The sequence below is a fragment of the Prinia subflava genome, chromosome Z (genome assembly GCF_021018805.1).
Source record: "Prinia subflava isolate CZ2003 ecotype Zambia chromosome Z, Cam_Psub_1.2, whole genome shotgun sequence".
NCBI classification, from domain to species: Eukaryota; Metazoa; Chordata; class Aves; order Passeriformes; family Cisticolidae; genus Prinia; species Prinia subflava.
The window spans coordinates 56510750-56538396 of NC_086283.1; the positions used below are offsets into that span (position 1 = coordinate 56510750).

The 27647-nt window shown below is 43.6% G+C and overlaps 1 protein-coding gene across 4 annotated transcripts in view; it reads left to right on the plus strand.

The window, feature by feature from the left end:
- LOC134563821 (PH and SEC7 domain-containing protein 3-like) overlaps positions 1-27647 on the plus strand; it is a 109982-nt gene that overhangs the window by 32456 nt on the left and 49879 nt on the right. For 3 of the 4 annotated variants that reach the window (XM_063422132.1, XM_063422135.1, XM_063422136.1), the window contains 5 exons: positions 8528-8734; positions 8837-8917; positions 12461-12573; positions 15308-15366; positions 18942-19031. In XM_063422132.1, the coding sequence (XP_063278202.1) occupies positions 8528-8734; positions 8837-8917; positions 12461-12573; positions 15308-15366; positions 18942-19031 (550 nt within the window). The remainder of the gene's footprint in view (positions 1-8527; positions 8735-8836; positions 8918-12460; positions 12574-15307; positions 15367-18941; positions 19032-27647) is intronic. The other variant, XM_063422134.1, reaches the window with a different exon arrangement.

Sequence of the window (27647 nt, forward strand, 5' to 3'; positions counted from 1 at the left end):
GTGACTTTTCCTGTTGTCTTGGGAAGTATTGTCTCTGTTTAGAGGACATTGCCCAAGATTTTTGTAAATCCAGAGAGAAAATAAAAAATTTGTATTGCGACTCCTAATCCTCAAAAATGCTAAATATTTGCCACCTGCCATCATCTTCAAATAACCGCTGGTGCTCAGCAAATTCTGCAAGTCCTGTTATTTTTTTTCTCCTAGAGATGCAAACACAAATTTAGTTGCATATGTATTCAAGAGGGGAAGAAAACAAACTCCCCAAAGCAATCTGGTGATTCTCAGAATAAATTCACAAGAATGTAGCCTGAAATTCCCACGGGTACCAGGTTACTTTTAATTGTTGGGGCTTCTTGTGGTAGTTCCCATGGTGGATATTCTGTGTATAGGTAATTTCCAACAGTTTCTTAATTGGCACTCTGCTTATTCCTCCTTTAAGACAATAAACTTTGTTGACAAATAAATCCAGTTTTGATTCCCCTCTCTGGGCTGATTCTCTAAGTCTCTTCCCAATTTATCAGTACCCGGATGCCAGTTATAATTCTGGTTTTCAGTTTGCACATTGGTATTTTTGTCCAAAGAAGCTTATATTTGATTTTTCGATGTAGTTACAAGACTCAATACTTAAGAATCTAATATGTAACTTTTATACATTTTATACATTCATTTTATTAGTCTGTCTGACAGAGGTCTGGTAGGATTTTTTTGCACTTCGAAGATTCACTTCACCTCATTGAATTTTTTCATTTAGTATCAAATGTGCTGAGATCCCTGTTTTTCTGAGTGGATTTTTTTCACATTTAGATATGCCTCAGCTCATGGCAGACTGGGACCTAGGAGATGTAGGTCAGTCAGAACATGGTACTTCATATTTGCTGCCAACCATATGCCCAGGATAAGGAAGGTTATTCAGAGGGATAGCATTGGTTATTGTCCTAGAAAAGCAAATGCATTAAATGCATCTGCAGCTGATGAGCAAGCAAACAAGTGCTGGAGCCCATTTGCTGGCATATAGGCTAATACATCTGTCAGTTGTTGAACCACTGCTAACCACAATGTGCTGGCATGGGTGTATGGTTAATCCAGGTAAAGAGGAATTGGCACAGTTCACAGGAGTACATTTTTGACACCCCTGGCACTTTGACAGCTGAGGATTTGCCTTGTTATTACACAGCCTAGTAACTTCTAAAATGTTATGCTACACTGTTCACCTTGGTATTCCCTCCAGGAAGGTGTCATCACTTTATCAAGGCTCTGGAGATATGCCGTTCAGAGTTTGCCTTTGCTCTGGCTAATGAGGAGCTTGGAACACCAGTTTAGTGAGAGTTTGTAAAGCTGCTTCTAGTTCCTAAATAAACTGTTGTTTTAGGTGAAAAAAGGGCTGCTGACTTTTCGCCTCTTCAGTTCCCAGCCTCCTCTGAAAATAAAACAAACAAAACAGAAGTCCAGGAGCTCACAGAGACAGAAGAAAAATAAAAAGTGGAGCAGCTGAACAGTTTGCTACACAAAGCGCCTCAGTATAGAGCTGTCAGCAGCTCAGCTTTTAAGCTGGCATCTGTTGGCATGTCTCCATTAAAGTCAAAGCCATTTAGGTCAGGAAGGCTTGATTCACCAAAACCGAGGCATCTCTGCCAACTCTGAGCTGGTCCCAAAGTGCAGCCTGCCGTCTCATCCATTAGCCACGACTGGCTGCTAGTCAAGCCCCTCTCCATGTTATTGCTCATTAAATCTCTTCTTCCTCTGTGTGGGTGCTGGGATAGAGAGAGACAGAGCCTGGCAGCTGGCAGGACAGCGTAGAGAGGCATGCTTGTCTTCGGATGTGATGCTGGAACAGCAGTGGAGAAGAACAGGGCACAGAGCATGCAGACTCCTTGCTAGCGCAGCTGGGTGAGCTGTAGGTTGGTTAGTAGTTGTTTTTTCTTTATTCACAATTCTTTTTGAGGACAGGTGGTTCATTTTGCTGCATGGTTTCAATGTAAAGCTCCTGTGTGATGCTAGTGCCAGTGCTCAAGTGCTTCATCTGCACATTTGCAGGGAAGCCTGAACTGAAAGGTGTAAACACATGTATTTTTGTGCATCTGTTTTGCTCTGTGCCGGGAAGGACCAGCTAGACCAGCTGCCTGGTTAATATGCTCTTTCTGAGCCAGTTTCCCAACAGTTAAACCAAGCCCAAGAACGGTGGGGAAGTACTCTGTTGTCTTCCTAGTTTTGGTGCTATCCCGGAGGACCCTGCAGGAGCCTTATAGGGAAGGAGGGTCATGTGAGTGCTGAGAATAGGAATGGTGGCTTTTGACACCTGGAGCAGGTGGGCTCTGAGGGGAGAGCCTGAAGATTCGTGAAACATCTGGAGGCTGAGTGTTTCCTGAGCAAGGTCATAGGTGTGCAGTGCATTTGCTGGGTCTATTTTTTATTTTTATTGGGGCAGGTGGATCAGATCCTGGGTATGGGACAATCCTAATGCTTTTAAGAGACCAGTCTATGTGTCTATGCATGTCAGAAATATCCATTCTAGGGAGGAGCCTTTGGATACCCCCATGGTGAGAACCAGGTTTTCACTTTCTAGGCATGGTGACATTAATGTGATTAGTGTCCCTTTGGAAGCACTAACCCCTGCCATAGCAATGTATGAAGTTTGAGGTCAAAATGGAATCAAACCTGAAATATTTTTAGCAAGACATTTGTACTTGAGATGGCAGTGGGCCAGCATGTCTGTGTAATAAAGTACATGCTTTTGGAAGAGCTGCAATCCCATCCCTGCATGTGGTGGGACTTCTTGTTCTAATGCTGTGATCCTGTAATGACAATTGCATTTGCTGCATACAAACCTACAGAAAGGATGTTTTCTGAATGTTTTAGCTGCTAGCTCCCTTTTAAACAATCGGTAGGAATTATTTTAATGAAAGAAAAAGACAAATTATTACGGGAAAGAAAAGGTTATTTTTGAACAGCAGTATGCATTTCATATTTTTTGATTGGAAATTGACTTTGCATATATATTTAATTGATAACTAATAGGGATTGTTACTTTTAACTTTGCTCCTTCGGTGTGACATGACAAGGTTGAGGTACTTTTTAATAGATGGTGGTTACTCTGGCTTGTAGACACCATCCTTGCTTTGTATGTCCTGGCTGATGCTGTGCTTGTGGGACACCCACTGAATTGAGTTGCAGCAGAGTGCAGCTGTGTCAGTCCTCAAAGAGGGATCTACTTCAAAGCATGTCTTTGAAGAGAATCCATACGTAGGACTTCAAAGCTGATTAAACCATTTGGAGTAAAATAGCACACTGAGTCATCTGCTAGGAAAGGGCATTATTTTTATTTTTTATTATTTTTCTCCCCTTCCTACAGTTGTATTGTGGAAGAACCCTGGAGCTGAAAGTAACTGGCAAGGTAAATCATTGCTTGAAGTGCTTTTGTGCTCACTGTCTCTTGGCCTGAAGAAGCTGGTTTGGAGCTGCAGCAAAGCTGCAGCGCAGCCATTCCCAGCCCTTTTGTGTGGTCAGGTCAATTGTAGCAGGAACTGAGTCATCACATCCCACTGCTGTCGGGATTTCTTCACTTTCTTCTGTGGGGCTGCTCCTTTCAGAGCTGGGCTGTTCAAGCACAACTTTTCAGGTCCTTTTAAACAAAATTCAGACTGTGCCATTGCTTATGTCTGGTCTGCTCTGAAATGTGAAAGGATATCATTCACTGAACAGCCACATTTCTCTGAAGGGTTGCCCTTGTTTCCACCAGGCAGGACATAGAGGGTGGAGTGGAGGAGTGGGGGCAGGCACCTGACAGTTTCAGCTTTGTCCCTGCCATGCTTCTGATGGGCTGTTGAACTAATATTAGAGCATGCTTTTCATGGACAGAGTTGGTGGTTATGGAGGGAATGCTGTCCTGTTTCAGAACCAGGAGGAGACAGCTTGCAGTGAAAGCATTTAAAACAACAGGGCCAGCACTGTCCTGCAGTGGGGGGTTATCAGCTTCAGTGTGGCTCCCCAGTGGACGCCTTACCCCTGCTGAAAACAGCGTTGGTTTTGGCCCTAGCTGGGCCACGCCAGAATGTCTCTCCACCCTTCCTTACTTTTAATCATTGCTGCGTTGTGCTCTGATGGGTTTTGCTGGCAAGTGCCTGACACACCCTGCCTTGGACTAAAGCTGATGTTAAAGGCATGCACATTTATTTGAAAGAAAAAGTCAGTTTTCCTCCTGTTCCCTCCTCCTCTCGTTCCAAAAAGTCTGTGAAGGTTTTATCCCTCTTTTAATCCAAACTTCCCTGCAACTGGTGCAACCAATGCACTTCCCCCAGATGTGTATGCCAGATGAGTTAGTGTTCCTTGGGGAAGGAACATATGCATCCAGGGGAGTCCATGTGCCACAGAGTGTATGCTGTGCATCAGTCTGGTAAAAGTGAAAGGCCAGTGACAAGCTGGGATGCCTGAAGTGGCTGCGATCAGGACAGCACTTAGGCTGAGTTGTCACACCCTGCTACTCAGTGTCAATTCTGAGCATCACTTCTTTGTTAGCAGCTAGGCCAATTGCTCCATGCTTTTACTCCACAAAGGAAAATGCTAATATGCATTTCTTCCTTGGAACTAATCAGAGTTTTATCTCCATGGATTTGATGCAAAATGAAGACCATATCAAGGCATCATAAACTCAATATTCAGGATGAGGTTTCCTCTTGCAGCCTAGTTGGCTGGGAGGTTGGACCACTGAGATAGGAAGTGCCTGTACTGTTACCATTATGGTACTGGCCTTGCTTGTTTTTTCTAGAAATTGCAGCCATTCTTCAATCAAACATTGCTGTGTAGAGTTTCAGTTTTGGTGGTACCTGGAATGGAGGACGGGGTCAGTAAGTGAATCTAGAATATTCTCAACTAGATCAAGTGTGCTAAGTACTGAGCATGGCAAGATTGAGATAGCTTGGCATTGGGAGCTAAATCACTGTAGAACTGGTCTCTAATGGAATAAGTGAAGAAAACAGTATAAAATCCCTAGCAGTTATGGTGTAATACAGGAAAGCTGGAAAGCCTGGCAGAGCTTACAGCCTACAGCTTACATGTTTTATCTGTGAGCTTGGAAAGGTGTCTGCTGCTGTTAGAAAGCATTGCATTTACCATAGCAGCTGCTTATAGAATTCCTGTAATTTCTGCTGGATATGGTGCTTACAGCCTCTGTGCATTCCATGTGGGTCTGGGGATGCTTTGACAAGAGAAAGGATTCATCAGGAGTGCATTGCTGGGGAGAGAAATAACAAGGCGGCCACAGCTTATGTGCTGTGAGACTAGAGAGGTCTGGAGGTTTTTTGTAGCTTTTGTTTTCTGTGTTTTCTGATAGCAGATTAATGTAAGTGTCTCTGGATAAAAATCAGCAGCTATTGCTGAACAGGCAATTACTAGTAATATCATTACAATCCCTTTTGGCCTTGAATCTAGGATTAGGGGGAATATAATCTATTTTTCAGCCTGCGTTTTTCAATGGAGGTTTCTCATTTTTATGTGATAAAGACTAAAGCTGCATGAGAAATCCATGTCCAGCCTTGCTCGGTATCACAAAGGTGTGTTGATGGTAATGCTGCTGCGGATTCTTTATGTGTAGAAACTGTAGACTGCAGCAGAGAGACTTATTTTCAGCCTTGGTTGCTCTTAGATCTTGATTAGAATTTATTATAAGCATTTTGCAGAGGGAGGCAAGTATTACTGAGTTCAGCAGATTAGTAAACTGAGGCACAGAGGGAAAATGATGCATCTGGAAAGTGTTGAAAGTAAGAAGAGATGTCAGCCTTTTCCCTGAGTAACACCACTTGGTCCCTGCTGAAGTATCCTTCCCTGAAGGCAGCTTGCATAGTAGCCATGCACAGGGCATCTGCATTTCTTAAGCCCTCAATGATATGAGCACTGAGTCTTCAAGCCACCTAAAGCCACTTGAGAACTGAAGTCACACTTCACTGCTAAGAATCTGCCAATTTCCCCTGAACAAGAGGCTAATGTTACAGACAACCTGTACTGATTTGACAGCCTTTTTGTACTTTTGTATGAAGTACAAAAAGTACTCACTTAGTACTTACTTTTTGTACAAAAAGTTCTTACTTAGTCCCCCTTTGTATTAAGTAATAAGCTAATCAACTGTCAGAATTAACTAGTGGAATAGCAGAAGGAAGTATCCCTTATTCTTCGATGCGTGTATGGACACCCTCAGAATGAATCTTTAAATAGGAGAAGTTGGAAGATAGGGTTTCTTATACAGCCCTGTTGACTAGCTTTGGCAAGCAGGGGAAAGAGCACACCCTCCCTATTGCTGGGTGTTCCTCCTTCACATCCCAGCCATGGCTCCGAGAGGCAAAGCAGAAGCTGGGAGCTGCTGTACTGTTGATTTCACTGAGTGGCAGATGCTGGCACTTCCTTTCTTTCTAAACTTGTGGTGGTTTGTGGTAACGTTGACTTTCGTAGTTCATTGGTTCCTAGTAGGGTACAGATGTTTCTTGTCAGCTTTGGCCATCTTTCAGGGCTATAAATACTGCCTTTAATAAACAGCAGTGGTGAAAGAGTACTGTGATTTATAGCAAGGTGAGGCTCTGTGAGTTGGCATGGCTTTTGAAGTAGCATTTATACATGAAAGACTCTGTAGATCGTGTTAGCTCACCTGGGCATGCCTTGTTCTTGTCAGTTGTTAGAGATGGGAATTTGGAACGAGTCGTGCAGGATTTGAATGGACAAGGTGTTGCTCAGGGTTTGTGTCAGGGTACTCGGTCATTTGCTTTCTTCACAAGTTTCATATAGGCCAAATTTAGAGAATTTCAGACATTGGCTAGTGGTTTTGGATAGGGCTGAGGAGGCATTTTCCACAACAATGATGTCAGGAGGGGCTTTTTTTTTCTTTTCTAGGATAACTGATGGCCAGTAATATTAGTGTTGTTGGAATTGTATTTACAGTATTAATCTCCTACTAGGCATTGAGACTGACTGCCTTTTGTTATAGCACCATTTTATTTACACTGAAATAAATGCAAACCAATGCAAATCCCCAGTTCTTGCATTAACAGGTTAGAATTCTGTTTTCCCCAAATACTTGATAAAGAAGTTGTATCTACAGGGTGGATGTGTGATATTTCTGGTGCTGCAGCAGCACTGAAAGAATGGAAACAGAGGTGGAATTGGCAAATCTCCATTCTGTACATGTCCTCTTAAACCATGGATGAGAAGAGAGGTAGGAAGCAGGCGATGATTTGTGGCATGCAGAATACCAAATATTTTAAGCTCACCTTATGTGAAAAGCTCATCTTTGAGGAGTCAATAAGTGGCTAGCAGACATTTGAGTAAATGGCTAGACAATTGTTACTGGAGCGCAGCAATTAGTTATTTGAACCATGGCTTATCAAGTCTGAAAATTACAGTAGTGTGTGAAGCTGTGGTATGTTGTTTAAAGTGCTGTGTGTTCAAAGTCATCTTTAACTCATTCTACTCATATCTGCCCTGTGCATGACCCTTGCTGGTCATTCATTAGCCCTGTGTAAATGGGGTTTTAGTAGAAAGAATTCCTATGTAGTATAAAAATACAGAAATAAAAATGGAAATGCTGTCAAGTGCACATACACACATGTGCAGAGCTGAGATTTTGCAAAAATTTTCCTGCTGGTGTCAGAGAAAAGCTCTTCTTGAGCTGAAAGCCTGCCTTTGTGCAAGGGTGTTTATGTTTTTGGTGTGGTGGGCTCTTACCTCTTTCATGGGAGAAGCAAAGCAGGCACACAGCTCACCCAGAGCTTTCCTGTTGTACTAGAGGTGGGAGGAATCTGTAAGTGCATGGTTTATATGAAGTGGAGTGGGGTTGCCATGCTGAACATCTTGACTTTGAGCAGCTGGTGAGGGAAATAATTGCCACCATGAGGGAGCAGGGGGAAAGCAAGAAGTTCTCCAGGCTGGCACGGGTGGTGTGTGTTTCATAATCCAGACTGGGTTCCTTGCTCCAAGTCCTGTTTTTTCTGGCAGTGCCTTCCCATAGGATGTCCACTGCTCATGGGTGACACAGAAGCCACTGACAGTTCTAGTGATATTATTTTAGATTTAAGGAATTGTGTTGTTTCCAGGATAACTGAGGGAGAATGAGGAAGGGACTTGTTCTTATTCAGCTTGGAGTAACTGATCAACTTATCTTAATTACTTCATCTCTCCTGAAAAATAGTTAATCTGCTACTTCTAAAGAGGCCTCTTCAAGCCAAGCAAGCAGTTGTGTTAAAGAATACTAATGCAAAAAGCACTCAGGTGCAGTTGTAGGCTGGTAATAGCAAAGAGCTGTCTGAAGTGAGCCAAAGTTGAGGATACTGAGCACCGTCAGAGGGGAAGTCCATATTTGGCTGTCTGTTAAACAGCCTTGACTTCCACTGACTGCTAAGTCAATGTCCCTGTTCTACACTGCTCCTTCAATTAAGTGGATTTTGTTACTTTGTGTCATCTTGCCTCCGTACAGTTAATTACCTTCTATTCCAAGAGGAAACTCTAATGTTTTTATTTTTCTTCTTTCCGTATTCTTTTAATCTCACAGCAGTGTTGAACTACAAAATGCGGTGTTAGACTCCAGCGCAGCCATGGGGAGCAATGAACTTCAGGAGAAAGATGCCACTGGAGCCCCTGGCCATGATCTCAGCAATGGCAGCAGCAGCAATTTGGAAGCAGCCAGGCGCCTGGCTAAGCGCCTCTACCATCTGGACAGATTCAAACGCTCTGATGTGGCAAAACATTTGGGTAAAAAGTATGTGCTGATATGAGGCCTTTGGCCACATTCTTATTGATGGTTCTGGAGGGGTTCACTTTTGAATGATAACCTTTACTTATTTCTTCTGCTTTTCTTTAGCAATGAATTCAGCAAGCTTGTGGCCGAAGAATATCTTAAATTTTTTGACTTCACAGGCATGACGCTGGACTGTTCGCTCAGGTAAAGTTTTGTTTGTGGACTTCATGTTCTAATTATAATAACAGTTCTGTTTGCAGTGTTGTCCTGATTTACATGGTTGTCCTTCTTGGATGTAAGAAGATGAAGAGAGGACTGTGATGTATTTTGGGGACAGAGCTTTCCTCTTCTGTTTGACTTGGTGTGCTGCCATACTCTATTGCTACTGGAGTGGTGACCATGTGGAGAAGGAGGTATTTGGGTGGACTTGCTTAGGAATGGTCCTTGATGCAGAGAAGCTGGAGAAAAGTGTCCAGTCACTTGCAAAACAGGGGACTTGTAGTCTGCCAGGTGCCAGTGAGGAATTACGTGGTGCTCACAGTCGCTCAGACTTTCTGGCTGATGTCTTTTGGAGCTTACCCTGCTTTGCTGCAGTGCACTAAGAACAGAGTTTTGTGTGGCTCAGCAGCTCCCCTCTCTGTGTCTCCCTGAGGAATCCAGAAATGTGCAAAACAGCAAAAACTTCTATGTGGAAAAAGTTGTAGTGATTTTGGTAACTGTTGGCATAGGTGTTTGAAGACCCAACCCTTCCATTTTCTTTCCTTTTTACACTGGAATCAGACCTCAACAATGTTTATTTTCAGTGCTTTTGTTCTCAGAAGTCAAAACACCAAGTTTGTGTAGCAGTGGCCTGTTAGTGCAGTTGCTGGTGTTCTGATGTTTAAGGCAATTTAAATGAGTTTAACTCACTTGACTGAGGTTCCTAAGTGGGATTTTTTTCAAACGGAAATCTAGGGAATCTAGCCCCTTTGCAAATGCATTTCTGGGGGTGTGATGCCATGAGACCATAGCAAATCCAAGGCACCCACAAAGTCCTGCCTGCAGAAGGGGTGGAAAAGGAACATGTCTGCACAAGCATGAACCACCTGGTCCTGAGGCAGGGGGAGTGGAGCCAAGCTGGAGCACCCACTCAGCATGGGGTGGGAGCTGCTGGGCAGTGGGAGGTCTGCCGCTCATTCCAGGTTTTAGCACCCCTGAAGCATGATGCTAAATATACGCGTCTTTTAAATTGTGAAATCTGAGACATAATTGCTTTGTGGTACATATTTAGGAGGTCTCTGCTCCCTGTAGATCTCCTGTTAATATTAATAGTTATGACCTTCTGTAAAACGTGCCCAGGCTCATGTAGGACTGATGACATCTATCTTGCCATTTACTCCTAAAAACTGATATTACTGGGCAGGTCCCTTGGCCTTTCTTTGTTGTGTGGCAAAACCAGCCTTCAGGAGGATTTGGATTGTCTTCTCCCCTTTCTCAAAATCTCCTGCCGTGTTGCCTTGCATGATCATGTTATTAATATATTTCAAGTATTCTTGGACCTCATCCTTTTCCTCACCTCCTTTTCCAGTTCAGTCTGGATTAGTCCAGGACAAATAATGGAGTTCTGTTTCCACCCCTAGGGAAGTCAGTTCCAGGTGTATGTGACACTTCTCCAGGTAAAAAAACTGAGGCCTGCACCCTGCTGCTAAAGGAATGGAGAAAAACGTGTTAGCAATGTTGATGCTGGCACCAGTTTGCTGCTTTGGAGTCCAGCTTGTAGTGCAGGCCCATCATGCTGGGCACAGTGGCACTCAGTGGTGGTGTGACTCCATTCAGGCCTGGGCTTACACACTTACACACCATACAGCACTGTTAAAGGCTGGAGGAGTCTGCTGACACTCCCTGGCTCTCCAGTTCACGGATCATCTCATGGATGGGGGTCACAGAGTCCCAGGTGGTGCAGTGTGGTCGTGGTGCACTGCTGTGGTAGTGATTGTTCTGTTACCTGTTGTTCTTCGACCCTCAGCGGTCCCAAAACAGAGGGGTCCTCTGAGAGACCAGGCAAGGTCCTCAGCTCTCTCATTTCCTCTGTCTCCGCAGCAGTTATCCCAAAAATGCTAACAATGCCTGTTTGGGTCCTTGAAATACCCTCTTTTGAGGCAATCTAAGCTAAGGCTGCATGGGGCCTCTGGGCCAGTCACGGTGGGGTGTTTTTCATTTCCAGTCATGCTCTCTCCACCTTCCAGTGCAGTCAGCTGTTGGGATCCCCTTGGCACTCCAGAAAGAGATGGATTCTGTCCCCCCATGTCCTGATGGCATCAGGGTATATCAAGTGCCCGTGTGAACTAAAGCCTTACACTTCTGTGTGTCTGATGTGCCAGGGCTCTGGATCCACATTGTCCAATAGATCTGATTGTCCCTCTCTTCTGCCTGGCTGGGGCCTCTGTAGAAGAGTAATAGTACATATTGCTCACTTCTTGTAAATATGAGCTGGAGGTCCCTTCAAGAGAATCAGAAGTAACATCAGCCCTTATATTAAAAATTAACTCTGTCCTGGTCAGAACCAGGACAGGAGCACAAACTAGGAAGGACAGAGAAATCATGTGAAGATTCACTTGCATCTACTTGTGAATTGGATTATTTGCAATACATTATGTGTGAAATTAAGTTATTACTAGGCAGATCACACTCTGTGTGGGTGTGGGATTGTTGCAAGTACAGCCTGTCTCTGACCTTACATCAGACAGAAAAAATTAAAGTTTGTGCACTGAGACTAGATAGATGTGAACGTTCCAGCAATATATTCTGTTTCTCTCAGATCTGGTGTTAGTTTCAGTCTCATGAGATGTTTAAGAGTTGTTTATTAGGCAGTCATTCTGTATGTCTTCTTACTTTAGATCCACAAGTTTTGTATTTTCAGTACTTTCTTAGACGCATCCTGATAAATGAATGCAGGTCATCTTTGGCTGTGAGTTGCATTCTTCTGATGGGAAGAATAGAAATGTGGTTAAGAGGAGGGTGGAAAAGGTAGGAAAACAAAGTGAAAGATTTGTGTCCTCCCCTCCTATCTGCACAGGCTTGGTGGCTGTATCCAGTGAGTGTGCCCAGGTGTGCACCAGCGCTGCACATTGGGCTCTCATGAGCAAGAATCTCAAGAGGGCCAAGTTATTCCCCCTGCTGTTGAAGCTCAGTGGGAGATCTTACTACTCTTCTGCCCTTTTGTTCAGATATTTTCTACAGGTCAGCTAGTCACATTGCTCCCTGACTGATGTGGTCCTGGCCACTCTGATAAGTGACCACACATTTGTTGTTAGCTGTGAGTGCTGTGCTCTTGCTTGACTTCACCATCTGAACAGCTGCTCTGATTTGGAGAGCAGTACTAATGAGGTAGAGTTAAAAGGTGCAGGGGTGGTGGACAATTAAAATAGAATAGGGAACATCCTGGATATCTTACCATGCATAAAAAATATACGTTCCAATTACTTGCCCAAAGGAAAAAAAATAAAAGTAAGAACAGCTCTTTTCAATGGTGGAATTATTTTGTATATTCTGTGGCTGAGACTGGTGGTAATTTAAATCTTCCTTCATTTACTATAATGTTTGAGTTAACTGCTAATGGAGTGATAGTCCAATTTCCTAGAAAGGCTCCTTGGAACCGAATGTGTGTTGACGTACTTCTTACTGTGATGTGTGCTTTGTTCTGTGCACTGTGTGAAGCAAAAAGAGATTTATTACCTTAATTTCCCTTTTTTTCCACACCTCTTTTAGGAGTTTCTTTAAAGCCTTTTCACTTATTGGAGAAACTCAGGAACGAGAGAGAGTTTTAATCCACTTCTCCAGCAGATACTACCAGTGCAACCCAAATGCCATTTCTTCTCAAGGTAACTGTTTCTGATACTGAAGTCTTTGCTTGTTGCTGTCTTCCTTCATTCTCACCTTCAGTAGCACATACGGTGTATGCCTGGAAAATGAAGCTATGTAGTCACTGTACCACAATTTAGAGACTGTCTCTGGTAAGCATTGAAACCCTCAGCAGGAAAGGTGTTTAGGCCTCCTCAGTATAAATCCTCAGTTGTGGCACCTCCAGATTTGTCCTTAGTTGTAGTTTCTGGTCTCCAGCTGCACTCATATGAGCAAGAATAGGTCCCATGTCAGTAGGAAGAGAGGATATTTGCTTTCCGTGCTTCATTCAGCTCTTGTATCTGTCTGCATGCACTGGCATCAGGCATGCCAGTTCGTGCCAGTTGTGGGGGTGAATTTTGGGTGCTGTATCCAGACCCTGGCATGGTTTCATCTCTACTAGCTAACATCAGTCAGAATGCTCCTCCTTGCCAATGTTTTCAGTCAGTTTGGAAATTGATTATGGAAACAAACAAGAACATAGATCAAACCTGAGAAAACTGGGATTGCAGAAGAGGACAAACTGTCTGTTGGCATAACTGCTGTGTTCAGCCAGACAATGCTGGCCCTGTGATTGCAGCACACGCTGATCACACACTGAAGGAGGAGGTTGAAAAAGAAGGCAGTCATCGGTTTAGCTGTACCTTTAGTTTCAAGTGAAAGTGAGAAAGAGCTGCTACACTTGGAGGTGACACTGTGCCTCCTTACCCCTTGCTTTGTGACCTGTCCCTTTTGCAGTGAGATGATGTTTGGGCCCTTCATACCTCTTGAGCTTTACTGGCTGTTATGCAGGGGAAGGAAAGAGTTGGTAGTAAGACAGGATCTGCTCCTGTGCTATCTCTGTCCTCTGCCTATTGTCTTTCTTATTTGAAGACACTGTAGGCAGTCAGGTAGAACAAGTGCGTCATGTCCAGAGTGACTTGCCTGATAATGTGGGTGCCTTACTCTAGTCCAGGGTGCAAGAGGGAAATTGTGACTTTGGACCCTGAGTAAGCATTTAAATCTTGCACACTTAACCCAGGATCCTAGTACTGTGTGCAGTTTGGGCACCACAGTATAAGAAAGATACAAAACGATCAGAAAGTATCCTGAGAAAGGATATGAAGATGGAGAAGGGTCTAGAGGGGAAGCCAAATGAGGAGCACTGAGATCACACAGTTTTCAGAGCCGAGGGGAGACCTCATTGCGGTCTACAGCTTCCTCACAAGAGGTAGAGGAGGTGCAGGCACTGATCTCTTCTCCCTGGTGACCAGCGACAGGAGCTGAGGGAACAGCTTAAAGTTGTGTCAGTGGAGGTTTAGGCTTAGTTCTTCCCTCAGAGAATGGTTGGGCACCGGAACAGGCTCCCCAGGGAAGTGATCACAGCACCAGCCTGACAGAGTTCAAGAAGTGTTTGGACAATACTCTCAAGCACATGGTGTGATTCTTAGGGATATCCTGTGCAGAGTCAGGAGTTGAACTCCATGATCCTTGCAGGGTGCCTTCTAAACTTGCTTGGAAAATTTATTCAAAAAGGGCTTAAATTACTACTACTTTTTCCTGAGGTGGTGGGCACAAAGAAGAACTTGACAAAAGTTCCTAGAAGATTCACAGCCAGACTTTCCTAGCAAACCTTAGAAGTTCAGGAATTTGGCAGAATTTAAAACAAATGTTCAATCAAAATAAAGGATTTCACAGTGCACTGACTTAGCAAACTTTACTCATCCAACCTTAATTACACATATTTCAGAAAATGGAAATTAGGAGTAGAAAAGAAGAAAAGGAGACAAAAAGAAAGCATGAAAAACAAGATTTAACTACTGCCCTGGATCCTAGTGTGGTTTCAGCTTCCATAAAATCCAAAGACAGTAGGGACACAATCACATGTCCTGGGGTCTGCTCTGGCTTCCTGTGGCAAGCAACCCTAAGGGGGGTTTCCAGTCATCTGGCCACCCCAGGGCTTGACTGGGACTCCAGGGCAGGATGTGGAGCATTGCTTTCAATGTGCTGGTGATTGGTAGCAGTTCTGAACTAGAGGCACCAGAGAGTGGGGTGTGGAACAGTGCACCATCCCATTTTCTGCAGAGCTGCTCCCCCTACACACACATTTCAGTTGTTTTGAGCTAGTAATAATTTTCTTCAGTCTCTCAGTCCTCCAACTCTATTCTCTGGTTCTATGAATCTGACTTATTGCTGAGGCCCTTGGCCACAGGACCAGCTTAGAAACTTCTGGAGTGCTCTCTACCCAACATGGAGCTAAGGCAGCATAAATAATTGACTGTGCTTCTCCAAAATTAGGTCTAATTGAGCTCTGAATGAGGACTGAGCCAGAGGGGGAGAAAAACAGGATATCCAGCTGCACCCACTCTTTACACAAGAACAAATGTACTTCACTTTTCCCTTTCTGCACTGAAGTAAATGAAGAAGAAGGTGTTGATTCAGACTATAATATTGGTATTAGCAAGCTAAGAATGATAGCATGATTTCCTGTCTTCCTTGCCTCATCCATGGGTGCTGCAAGACAGTTTTGACAATTACTAAAAGATGAAAGAAAGACTGTTCTGGTTTGGCAGCTGTGTGATGACCTCATTGTTCATTTATTTAATTATGTGTATTTCTTGATAAAACAGATTCTTATAAAGGGAACAGACTCAATTAGTCTACAAGTCTCAGTTTCAGCTTCCTAAAGTCCAGATGTGTTTTTGCATGGGACTCTGATTATTTCTCTTTCTGCAGATGGAGTGCACTGTCTCACGTGTGCCATGATGCTGCTGAACACAGACCTGCATGGCCACGTGAGTATGCACAGCTTTGTGTAGACTGCTCCTATCCACACCATGCTGGGACGGGGTGGTCCCCGTGCTGGTGACCTTCTTCTAAAGCCCCTGCAGACAGCAAACAGTGAGAAGGCTTCACTCCCAGGCTGTTGTCCTGGACAGGCCTTTCCAGCATGCCTTGATCAGTCATGTGTAAGCTGGCGTTGTGCCTGGTGTTGCCATAATGTCTGAGCATACTCCCTGTCCTCAGACCCATCTTTCTGGTGTGCTTAATCATCCTTCCTGCAGCAGGCCCTGACTGGGAAGCTGTGCTTGGGATTGGTTTCCCCTTTACAGTATGTACAAACATGTGGGAAGGCAGAATAAAGATCAGACATGAAGTAGTTTTGGTCACAAAAGGAAAGTGATGTTTGCAGACATTCAGTTGTAGGGGCAGATCTGGTGGAAGCAGACAAATGATGGGTGTACTCAGAGCCAAGAGAATGGAGGAGAGAGGTAGGCATGCTGAATGGGAGCCCTGTGTTCCTTCCCTGCACAACTCTCCCCACTGCCTGCCTGGGTGGAATAGTATGCTGGTTAGAGTCCTCTTAGCGGCTGCAGGGTGCCAGAATACCCTTAGGATGGGTATTTCAGCACTCATGGTGCAATACATCTGCTATGCAAGGTATTCCCATGTTGATGGGAGGCTTCCTTTGCCCTGGAGTTAGGATGGAGTGTTTAAAAATGCTGGGAGCATGATAGTGTGCAAAAGCAGTGACTTCAGCCAAGTAGCTCTGAGGCTTCTCTCTGTCCCTCCACTGCTCTTGCAAGGGCTCTTGCAAGAGGGTGTCCCTTGGGAACTTTCACATACTAATGGTGTTGCATTGGGCAGCAGGACATGGAGGCACCCTGAGTCTGTCTTAATGTGCTGCTTAGCCCCTGTGGGGGTGCCAGTAATTAAACCAACACTTGAGTGTTCACAAGGAGTTTTGAGACCCACCTCCCATTTAGTTGAATGCCTTTGTCTGAAGGTTGTGGAAGCAGGAGAGGGTCTTTTTTTCTCTCACCATTCCCTACTGAAGGGTGTGTCAGTTGAGTCTGAGTAGGGGTACTGAAATGTGACCCAGTTTCTCTTAGCACACATGGCTTCTCTTGAGCACACCTGAGTCTTTCTGCACAGGTATCCTACTCCCCAGAGCAGTGAGCAGCCTGGAGATCCTGCTTTACAGCCTGCCTGGCCTCACAGTCTGGGGTTAATGGTTACACATCAGCCTGACAGCAATTCTCATTGCTCCCTGCGATCCTTTAGTGGGCCCTACTGTCTTCAGTAGGTACTGGAATAAATGTAATAAAAGATGGCTATGACCCATCATTGCTGCTGCTAACTCGTTGTTGCAGTGTATAACTTTGGAGGCTTATCCACACTGACAGTGTGTTATTGTGTATGTGCAGCTGTAGTATTTGCCAGACTCCTGCTTGTATTATGTCCATGGCTGTGTCATCATGTTCCCTCCAACCCCTCTGATTGCCTCTAATTTTGGTCTTCCTCTTACTGCTTTGCATTTTTCCACATAGGTGGTAAGTTTGGTGGTTTTGACTTGGAATGCAGCCCGTATAGATACACCTAATTGCCTGTTTCCTAACAAAGATAATGCTTTGCCCCATCCTTACCAGGATTCTGCTAGAGCAGGAAGCAAATGAGTCACAGGGCTTGGCTATATACTGAATTCTATTTGTTACTGACATACTGATCATAAGCACAGACACTTCTATTTCACAATCAGCTCAACTGCTTGTAGGGCTATAGTGCAGCTGCTCTGCCTTCAGTTCATACTTGCCTTTAACTCTTGTAGACAAACTCTTACTTATCCCCTTTATTTTCCCTGTCTTGCTGCTCTTCTATTTGTAACTAAACAGTTTTTGCTAGGTGTGCATTTGGAAATGCATGCTTGCTTCTCTGCACAGAGGTCATCACCCATGTTGGTGCTAGAGAGTTTTGACCTATCTCTAGACCACCAGACACACCTTCTGGAACGTCTGTGACACTGTGTGGCGATGTTAGCTTTGATCCTGCAGCAAAACAATCACTTGTCTGCAGTGCCACATTGCTGTTGGCTTTGGTTAGCATGGGGAGGCTGCAGACTGCTGCATGGAGGAAACAAATAGAAGAAGGCTGTAGTTGCAAGGAGAAAGGAAAACATTTGTAAGTCTACTAGACCAGCTCCAGCCTGCACCTGAAGACTGAAGTTATGAGCCGTGTTCTATAAGCTTTGCCACCTTAGAGCCTCAGTTACAGCCTGAATGTGTTGTCAGGAGCTGCCCTGTTGTGGGAAGCCATGAAGTGTTCCAGAGTTACTGCTTGCCTTCTTTCTGTGGGTTTGTGCTGGCCGCAGGCTATGAGATCTTCCTTATTGGCTAGGTGAGGCTGATGGCCAAGATTTGGTGGTTTTCCTGATCATGCATTATGGAAGGGAAATAGAGGATATGCACATTAAGCTGTCAGTTAACTGTTAACATTGAATGACCTGTATTACCAACTGGTTCCCTTCCTTGGGCTTCAGTCGTGTGTTAATTTGGGATCCTGCTCCTAGCTGAAGACAAAGCTCACACAGAGCTCTTTAGCTGTATTTCTACAGACAAAGCATGCCCTGACAGTGGAAAAATCTTCACTTCCATCTTCCGACTGACAGCGGTGCTATCCTCAAAGATACCATGACCATCACAGAGCCCTATTTTCTCCTCTCTCTGTACCACATTTCACTGCTCATCTCAGGCTGCTTTCCTTTCCTCAGATGTCTTCGGTGTCATTTTTCATCAATGCAGTGTTGTAATTGTTGCCCATTCACAAGGCTGCCCACATGCTAAGCAGGGGCCTTCTGGTACTTGGGGGACCTAGTACAGACACTTTCTCTGCAGGGTGATGGAGACAGGGGTTCAAGAGTAGTTTAGGACAGCCTCAAAACTCTGGATGTAGTTTGGCTCCTACACAGATGTGTAGGAACAGCCAAACTATTCCTTTCCATTTGTGATTTATTTGGGCAACTCTCAGTCTTAGACTTAGCAGGAAGAGAGAAAAGAGAGTGAGCCTATAGAAATGTCAAAGCAGCCTCAGGCTGTGGATCAGAAAAGGTAATGGCCATGCCTGAGCACCACACTTCAAATCAGGGCAGTTGCCAGGGAAAGGGAGCATTGGAAATTGTAAGAGAAGGGTCTAGAAAGGGCCTCTGTGACGTGTGTCCTTGTGCCTCACAGCAGATTTAAGTAGAGCTTTTCCATCAAATACTGGTAGAGCTTCTGGAGACACGGGGATGTCAGGCACTATGCAAATACCAGAGATCTTCACCGTTGTCCTCTTCATTACGCCCAGTATTAAGCTGGGGTTTTTTGGGGGGGTGTATGTGGGCCTTTGGGTGCAAAAGTATTTTCCTTTTTCTAGCTATATGCATACAAGAATGCTTATCTATGAGTAATCTCATGAATTAGTGCTTTCTTAGTGCTGCCTGCCTGGGGCTTAAAGGAGAGCAGGAAGATGCATTTAATCTGAAGTTGCTCATTCCTGTAATTTTGAAAAGCAGCAGGAATATGATGTTGTGTTTCTCTGACACTCCTTTCAGAACATTGGGAAAAAGATGACCTGCCAAGAGTTCGTTGCTAACCTCCAGGGGATGAACGATGGCAAAGACTTCCCGAGAGGGCTCTTGAAGGTAAAGAATTAACTGCAGAATGTGGGTTTCATTTTCACTGAAAGATGGTTCAAAACAGAACACCTTTCTTGCATTTTCTGAATCTTAATTGTCAAACATGACAAGTGATGGGCACATTTCTCTGCCCTGAATATACAAAATAGATATAATGTTTATTCCATTGTCTTCCCTCTTGCCTTCACTTTATAGTGAGGGCGACTCTGCAGCACAGAGGGGCGAAGCTGAGCTGCAGCAGGTCTTGCCCCAGAGCTGTGTGTCTTATAAACTCGTGTGGTCATGCCAACCCAGAGGGCTGTCTTCTGATTACAGCAGACAGAAGCAGCCAGTTGGCTCTGAATGCAAATACATAAAGGCTAAGCCTGATCTCTGTGTACAATCTGGAAGGCGTGTGTGTTTTTTCATCAAAGGTGCTTTGGGGTATTCACATTAGAGCTGGAGATGTAATTTCAGATTATAATGTGCTGTCTGGCACAGGGTGCATTGCTTCAGCTTTTGTTCATTAAGTTTGTGCCAGGAGTTAAATCTGACAAATGGGGGAAGAAGCTGATCGGGACAAACCTTGTTTTATTGTCAGTAATAATGAGAATGTTTCGCTTCTTTTTTGTCTGATTGCTAGCATGAAACAGCACTTTGTTTAAATGAAGACAGGTGCGCGTACACTGGATTTCATAATTTATTTATTTTTTGTAATTGAAATAAAAATAAGACGCTGCCATACCCGAGAGCTGACCCAATGCCTATTGAAGCAAACCAAATGAGTTCCCATCTCTTCTGAGGGTTTTGTGCCAGGACCATTGTGAAATACAGATGTACCTGCATAGTTGAAAGCAGCAGAGTTTGTCTTCTAATATGGGTAATTTCTTCATTTTCTTCAGGGAGCTTTTTGTTGGGCCCTCCTGCGTCAGTTCTTACTAAGCAACTGGGAATATAAACTCAACCCCTCCTTTATTTTAGATTTAATGTCTTTAATTTTTGAGTCTGTATAGCTGTCAGCAGCCACACTTAAATTATTTCTTTCCCCCAAGGAATCTCATTTCTCAGTTTTCCGTAGAGGGATGTGTTGAGATTAATTTGCAGGCTAATTACAGCCCTCACTGAATAAATAGATCTCCAGATTGTGTTTAAATAACCTGAGTGTACTGACAAGAGACTTCCACTGGTGCTCACCTGCTGTTTGTTTTCCCGCTGACAGAATTATGCAGCTGGAGCTGTACCTTGGTGTTTAGTGCTCACCTGCTAATGCTAGGGATGTCTGACTCTTCCCCCAAGGCAAATACCAGGGCTTTTGGACCTTGACAGATAAAAGAAATTTGGTATTGGTGTCCCACTTTGCTTAAGGCTTTCTGCCCTTTTCTGTGTGCTGACTTGATGTCTTGGGGACAGAAGTGGTGCGCAGCCTTGATTTTGCATGTGATGTGTCTGAAGATTTGATGAACTGACTCTTGTTTTTTAATTTATCAGTGGGGGGGAGTGAATACGAGTAATTTTGCTACTGTGTTCACAGCAGCCATGCTGCCACTAAATATGTGATTACAAAGACTTAGCGGAAATTAATTTTTGCTTTAGTCTCAATAAATTAAATTCATCACCCTTCTTCAGCAAAGCACCAAAGTGCATGTGGCTTGCTGCTGCATTAGCTGTGTAGCCACTGAGCATGGATGAGATTTTGAGCCTTCTCCCTGCATCCTTGCCCAGCTGCCTGGGAGAGGAAGAGTGGTTTCCACAGGGTGGCAGTGTGTCCCTGTGGGAGTGAGGTCCTGAGCACCTACTGGTGACTAATGCAGACCTGTGGTGAAGCGAGCGGGCTTTTCTGCCTCTGCAGTCTCCCTATGTTCTCCTCGTGGCCCTGCTGCATCCTTGTATGGAGCTCTGCAACTCTACTGAGCCCCAGAGCAAAGCTGAGCAATGCTGGAGGGGAAGGAAGGCCAGGGAGAACTGGGTGTTCATCCAGGGCTTGTGAAGCTCTGTGCAGCATTTATTGTGGATCCAGTTCCCAGAGTCAGGAGTGCAAAAGTGAATGCTTGGACTATCCAGGAAAGCTGGCTGACAGGCATCAATCAAACGTTGCCTTCAGTCAAGCCCTTCCCCCTGAGTGTAGAGCGTGGCCCTGCGTGTTTTGTCTGGATAGGAAAGTAGCACAAGGGCCAGACATCAGCACATGAGGATGGACACACTTTTGTGTGATCAGCCTCAGAAAACTTGGGACATTAGATCAATTACTCGGTTTTTTTTCACCTCTGTGGGGGAGCCATCTCTGTTTTTTTCCAACAATGAGAACACTCCTGGTACAAACCACAAGGCCTTCATGACCTGATTCTCTGTGTGTCACTAGTTGTGTTTTGAGAACAGATATTTCACTCTGGTTTGAAAGTAGAAATGGGAAATGCTAATGTGATGCTGCTCACCTTGTGTCTTGCTGTCTGTTCCTTTAACATTGGAAAAGGTTTTGATTTTGTACACCCATCTGCACAAAGATTCATTGCCTTTCCTTTTTCCTCACTCCTTTAGTCAGATCTGAGGTTGCTTTTAAAGTTGGGAACCACAAAGACAAATGCGCTAAACTGTGATTAAAAGTGCACTTCTCCCCGTGGGGTCTGCTTGTAGTATTCGTGTACTCATCACACATCTATATATGTAGAAGGGGAAGCTATGGCTAGGATCTCCCTCCTTGGAAAGAAAGCAAAATCAGTCTGACATTTTGGCAGTGTCAAGAACCTCAGAATTACAGTGTAGGAGTGGTTTCTTTCTCACATATTCATATTCACACCAGCTTTAATCTGCTGTAGTGATACCATCTTCACAATGATACGCTAGGCAATTGCACTGTGTGACTGTAGCCTTCTTCAAAGCTGGGCTTCACAAGATTTCTGGAATGAGGAGATTGGCTTGGAAACAGCCTAATTTTGGCCATACATTCTTGTTTCAATTCCTGAGGGCAGTGTGGTCCCCACAAATAAATCGCTGGTATGGTGCTAGCAACAATATTTTCCTCTTGTCAGCTTGAGACAACGTGTGTGGGATTCCGTTCCAGGAAGGTGGCAGTAACAAGACCTTTCATAGGTAAGGAGAGAAAATGTCTTCTGTGGTCTGCAGAGAGCCTGCAAGAAGGCATCACTGAGGAAATGGATCCCTGCTTTTTTGTTAGGCAGTGTTCTGGGAGAGTTACTGTGTTGTTAGACTGTGTGCGAAGTACCACCTCTCCTTCATAAGTAAGTGTCTTCTGCATTTACAGTGTCCAAGACACCTGATTCATGGAATCACCCAACCTGTGACATTGGCTGACTGGCAGTGGTGCTGCCCCATGCCATGAACACTGGATGTGGGGCAGTCATACCTGGCTGTGTGTCTTTTGGCAGGCGGTAGCTCTCCACTGACCTGTTACATCATCGGGGAACCTCCATTATGCTGAGGTACCTGGGATGCTCTACAGGGACTTGGCTAGACCCATCCTTTGGGGGCTGCTGATGGAGATAAGATGCCAATCCTACATAAAAGATCTGCTTTTTCTCAAAGGCAGTTTTTCAGGTAGGCCTTATCTCTTGCAGAAGCACTGTAATGAAGTGACCAAATTAACTTGGAGTTGCTGGTGGTGAACTCTTCTGAAGAACCAGTCCTCCTTAATTTCCTAAATGATCTGAATTCTTGATCAGGATTCCTGGGATATGCAATTTCCTATAGAAGCTGCAAAATAGGGTTTATCTCATGTTGCTGTCAATTCCCTGCACTTCAATTAAGGGTTTTTTTTGCCACTGTCTTTCTGCCTCCTCTCTCCCTCTTTTTTAAGTTCCCTTTGAAAGCCCTCAAAAGCAAACACTCAATTTAAAGAGAATTATTGGCATCTTAGTTCATCCATTCCAATAATTTCAGGTATTTAGTGGAGGCAATGAACATCAGGTGGCTAAATTCTCCCTGCACAGCCTCAGCCCCCCTTTATGAAGAGGAACTCAGACTAACTGGACTGCTGTGTGCACCCTAAGTGCTCTTATCAGAGTCTCTGTCTTCATCCTTTTCGTGGTGTTTTGGCAAGAAATTCCCACCTTCGAGGGAAACCTGATGAAGTCGGGGAGATGAAAGCACGTGACAGCATGCCAGGGTGGCCCCAGGAGGGCTGCATTGACTGCTGTAATACCCTGCAGCAGTGGGCAAAGCAGGGAGAGGACCAAGTGTCTTTGCTCCACTGAATAAGACAGAGCTCTGCTTCCTTGTTTCTCTCCCAAAATAAAGTTTTTTTTCTCTTAAAAATATTTCTGTTGGAAATAGTATTTTTGGGCCATTTCTTATCTGTATGAAATAGAAGATCTGTTATGGAAGGCCCCTTTCAGCTGCTAGGAGACAACAGAGTCTAATCTGCAAGCATAAAAGTCAGGGAATGCAGGATGAAATCATTAATCCTTGTCTTAGGCAGTTGTTTGTGAAAGCATACTTTCCTTTCACTCTCAGAGGAGCCACGGATCCATAGTGACTCTAGGGAACACTGGCTTGTCTTCACTCTTCACCACCCTTGCTGAGAACCTTCCTGTCATGATAACCTTTCTTTCCTTCAACTTGGAGTTTTTTTGATGTTGTCATTTGTCCTATTCAAGAGCAATAACCATTTAAAGCATGCCTTTGCAGAACTGAGAAGTGCACCAGGTTATGATGGTGTGTATATTGCTTTGTATCCCTTGAATTACAGAGATTCTTGATATCTTCCTGCCCCGTTGAAATGCAAATATATTTTCTTTTTGCATTTCAGGAACTTACCTCAGTGCATATAAAAAGAAAAATCTATAATCTATATATTTTTTTCTCAAGTCAAATAAACCCAGATACTGAGTTGAGGAAAGCCTCATAGTAGCAAAAGCCTAATACTAACTGTCTCTCTGAGCAGGGAAAGCAGAACTTTAAAGAAGGTTTAAAACATAAAATTGTTAAAGGTTCTAAGAATTAGGATTGCTCTGCATAGTCTAGAGGTGGTGCGAGGGATTGCTTATCTTACTAGGAAGCAGGCTGGATTTCAGGATGGACCTATTCTGCTTTGATAATGTGCCTGTCTCTGAATTATTTTTGTTCCTTCAACCTTTCACCTCCTTAATTTCCAATTGTTATTCAAAAGATCTCACCTAGCCTACCAGGCTTTTGTGTCAGCAAGGAGTGAAACCCAAGTAGAGTCAGCTAAGAATTTCCATTGCTACTGGCTGCAATTATAGGGCTCAATACCAGCCTCATAATGAACATTTGGGAGGTTAATTTTCATCTGTGGAGGCAAGCTATCTGTAGTGTCTTGTCCAGGTTGATCAGACAAGGGAATTATTTGATGTTTGGCTTCTCCAGCCTGTTAGATAGCCAAGGCCATCACTTATCTCCTACTGTAACTGAAATACATAGCATATCCCAAGGATGAATGTCAACTCTCAAGTATAGGGGATACAGACTGGTAATCTTCAGGAATGATGCACTCTGCCACTTTAAAAGAGGAATTTTGGGCTCTTTTCAGACTGGGAATTCTCTAATACAATGTCACACGTACATTTTGGTCCTTATGACATATTACTCCCACCTCCATGTAGGTAGAAAACAAATTCTGAAAAACATTCTTTGATCTTCCACCCACTGATTTGCTTGAAATTTAAGTTCTGTGCTGCATCTCAAGGGAAGGAGGAGTACGAATATAATTAATACCATATTAAAAAAAAAAAGGAGGAGAAGAAGAAGAAGAAGGAGAAGAAGAAGAAGGAGAAGAAGAAGAGGAAGGAGAAGAAGAAGAAGAAGAAGAAGGAGAAGAAGAAGAAGAAGAAGAAGGAGAAGAAGAAGAAGAAGAAGGAGAAGAAGAAGAAGAAGAAGAAGAAGAAGAAGAAGAAGAAGGAGAAGAAGAAGAAGAAGAAGAAGAAAGAAGAAAGAACATTTTTCCACCAGCTTTAGGATTATTGCTGTATAAAACTTTGGTATTCCTTCCTTCTGTGTGTTGCTACGCTTTTCAAATTGCTTTGGACTATTCTCTCTCTGACCCAGTTATACTGTTTTCTTTCAAACAAGAGTATTAGGCTGCTCCTTAAATTCAGATTTTTATTCTCCTTTCCTGTGATGTTAAATGGAACATTTAGTTTCCTTCTGAGGTCATGCTTTCTTGGATGACTAAATATTCACAAGATCCTTGTACAAATATGGGGCAAATCCAAGGCACCAGTTTTCTGTCCTGTTGACAGATGGGTTCTGGAAGGTGTCAAGAGAGGTAGGAAGGATTTCACCTGCTTTTTGGGTCAAGGTAGCTGGACATGACTCCACAGGTAGATGTAATTGTGGAGAAAAGGGATGTGAAAGGCTATGCCTGTTTCCCTCTTTCACAGTGCAATGCCTACAGCCACAGGTGACACCCACTTGAAACCTGTAGCGATCTTGGACCTCAATTTCCTTGCTCACCCCTCTCTTCTCCCACCTCTCCCTATTGTGCTCCTTCCTTTCTTTTTGCCACCTTCCTTTCGCCTTCTTCCTCCACTTCTTCTATCCCCACCTCCTTGTCCTCCCTTTTTCCTGTTTTCCTTTTGTTCATTCATTGTGTTTGCTATTTGAGTCAGAGAGAAGCCTTGGAGAGTGCTTGTTTCTCCTTTTATTTCTTTTTTTTTTTTAAATGCAGATCTCTAGGGTGAGGGGTTTATTTCAGTGGTGTTGACTTTAACATGTGCACTGCAGGGACACTGGCAGAGATTGTTTGCACCTGATCTGAGATAGTTCGTTTTACATAATTTCTTTAATCACTTTCCTCTGGGTTTCTGTCACACCTATGCAGAATTTTAGTGTTTTGATGTTCTTATAGATTTGTTTGAAGCGCTGCTGTTTTCTGTAGGTACAGTTCTCAGCTTTAACTTAGGGAACTTGATGGTCTATGTTAGTCTGCCTACTATATGGCTCACTTAATTTCTGCAAGCTCTGTTAACAGCAGATGATAATTCCTAAAAGGAGGAATTCAAGAAGAGGAACTTTTTCCCTTGGACACTATAGTGCTTTTCCAGGAAGTACAACAGCTAGTCCATGAAACAGCTGTTTTCAGATCTGCTGCAAGGAACATGAAGATGGCTGAAGGCATCTCTTCACTTGCAGTGCCAATCAGCATTCCAGGGTGCATGATTGCTTTGCATCCCTGTTATTATTCAATGGCTTGTTTTCATTAAACCTGTGATCTGTCATTCTCAGCAGGGCACTTCCCTTAGGACTGGTTCCCTTTGGCACAAGATGCAGTGTGGATCCCAGAGATACAGTGATACCAATATTCATTTGATCTTCCTCTAGTCATTTTGGTTTTGTCATTCTGCTCACTTCTAGGTGTTTATTGATGTGAAAAGTCAGTTGTAAAGACTTGTGCTGTGACTGTGAGCTGCTGGTTGTGGATGCTCTTTCAGCCTGCTTCTCATGTAACGTAAACCAGAGATAGTTCAGTTGCCCTCATGCAGTCATCCATCATTCTCCCACCATTCCAGCTGTTACCCTGCTAGGATTCCTGTTGAATGTGCATGTAGAAAAAATGAAGTGGCTGCTCTAGTATTTCTGCTGTTCACAGGAGACATTTAATTTTAATCTTGATTGTCAGCTCCCCCTAGTCAGCAGACCTCATAAATTGTTACCTTAATATTACAGGAATTTTACTGTTGATCAGTTTTAAGCTGTAGTTCTGTAGCTGTTGTGTAAGAGTAGCTTATCTGACAGAATTAACTTTCTTCTTCCTTCCTATTTTGGGGAGAAGGAAAAAAATGAAAGAAAGAAAGATGAAGGATGAAGGAAAGATTTAATATTGTTTATTTAACAAACAGCATTTAATGGCAGCATTAAATAGTTTTGCCTTTCTGTGCTATACAAATATATTACTGGCTTTTGAGGGTATACTTTAAGTAATTGATATGCATGAGTTTATGTATTTTGTCAGCTTGTGTTGTTTGTATTTGTCATCAACATCAGGCTTAAATGACAGTAATATGACTTAATTGGAGGACATTGGAGTTCTTTAGATACAGTAATGCAGTCCTTAGGTTTTTACCCCAAAAGCCAATATTGAATTTTACTTTGAATTCTGCAGTTTTTCTTCTTGTGTTGTTGATTTGCTGAGTGACGTTAGGAAGACCAAGCAAGGACTGAGTACGCTTTGCCTCCCAGGGAAACTTGACTGGTGGGAGGAACAGATGGGAAGGAGCTTATTTCAGGGTGAGTTGGAACAGCTGCCCATTTCCTTTATGGGTGATGGGGTCTGACATAGTGCCTTGTGACAAGAGAAAAGCTTTTGTATGTTTTTAAAAGGATGAGATGGAAGGAATACCTAGAGACTGGTTTTCTGCTTTTGCATCTGTTTTGACCCAAAGTTTAAAATTTTCCTGCTGGTTTATGATTTGTTCCTTAAAGGAACTGATAGGAAAGGTCTCTATATAGGGTCACAGTCCTTTTGGTCACCCCAGTGGTGTCACTGACTAAACAAATATTTAGATTCTGCCCCTTTCCTACCACCTCTTTGCTGACCTCTGTAGCTTTTGTGATCCCTGGATGTGGTCAGCTCTGGTTCTTCTGATACTGCACAGATATTTCAGCCCCTCTTTAAAAGCATCTCCTCTATCCCTCTATTTATGTTAATGAAACACTTTTTCCTCAGAAATT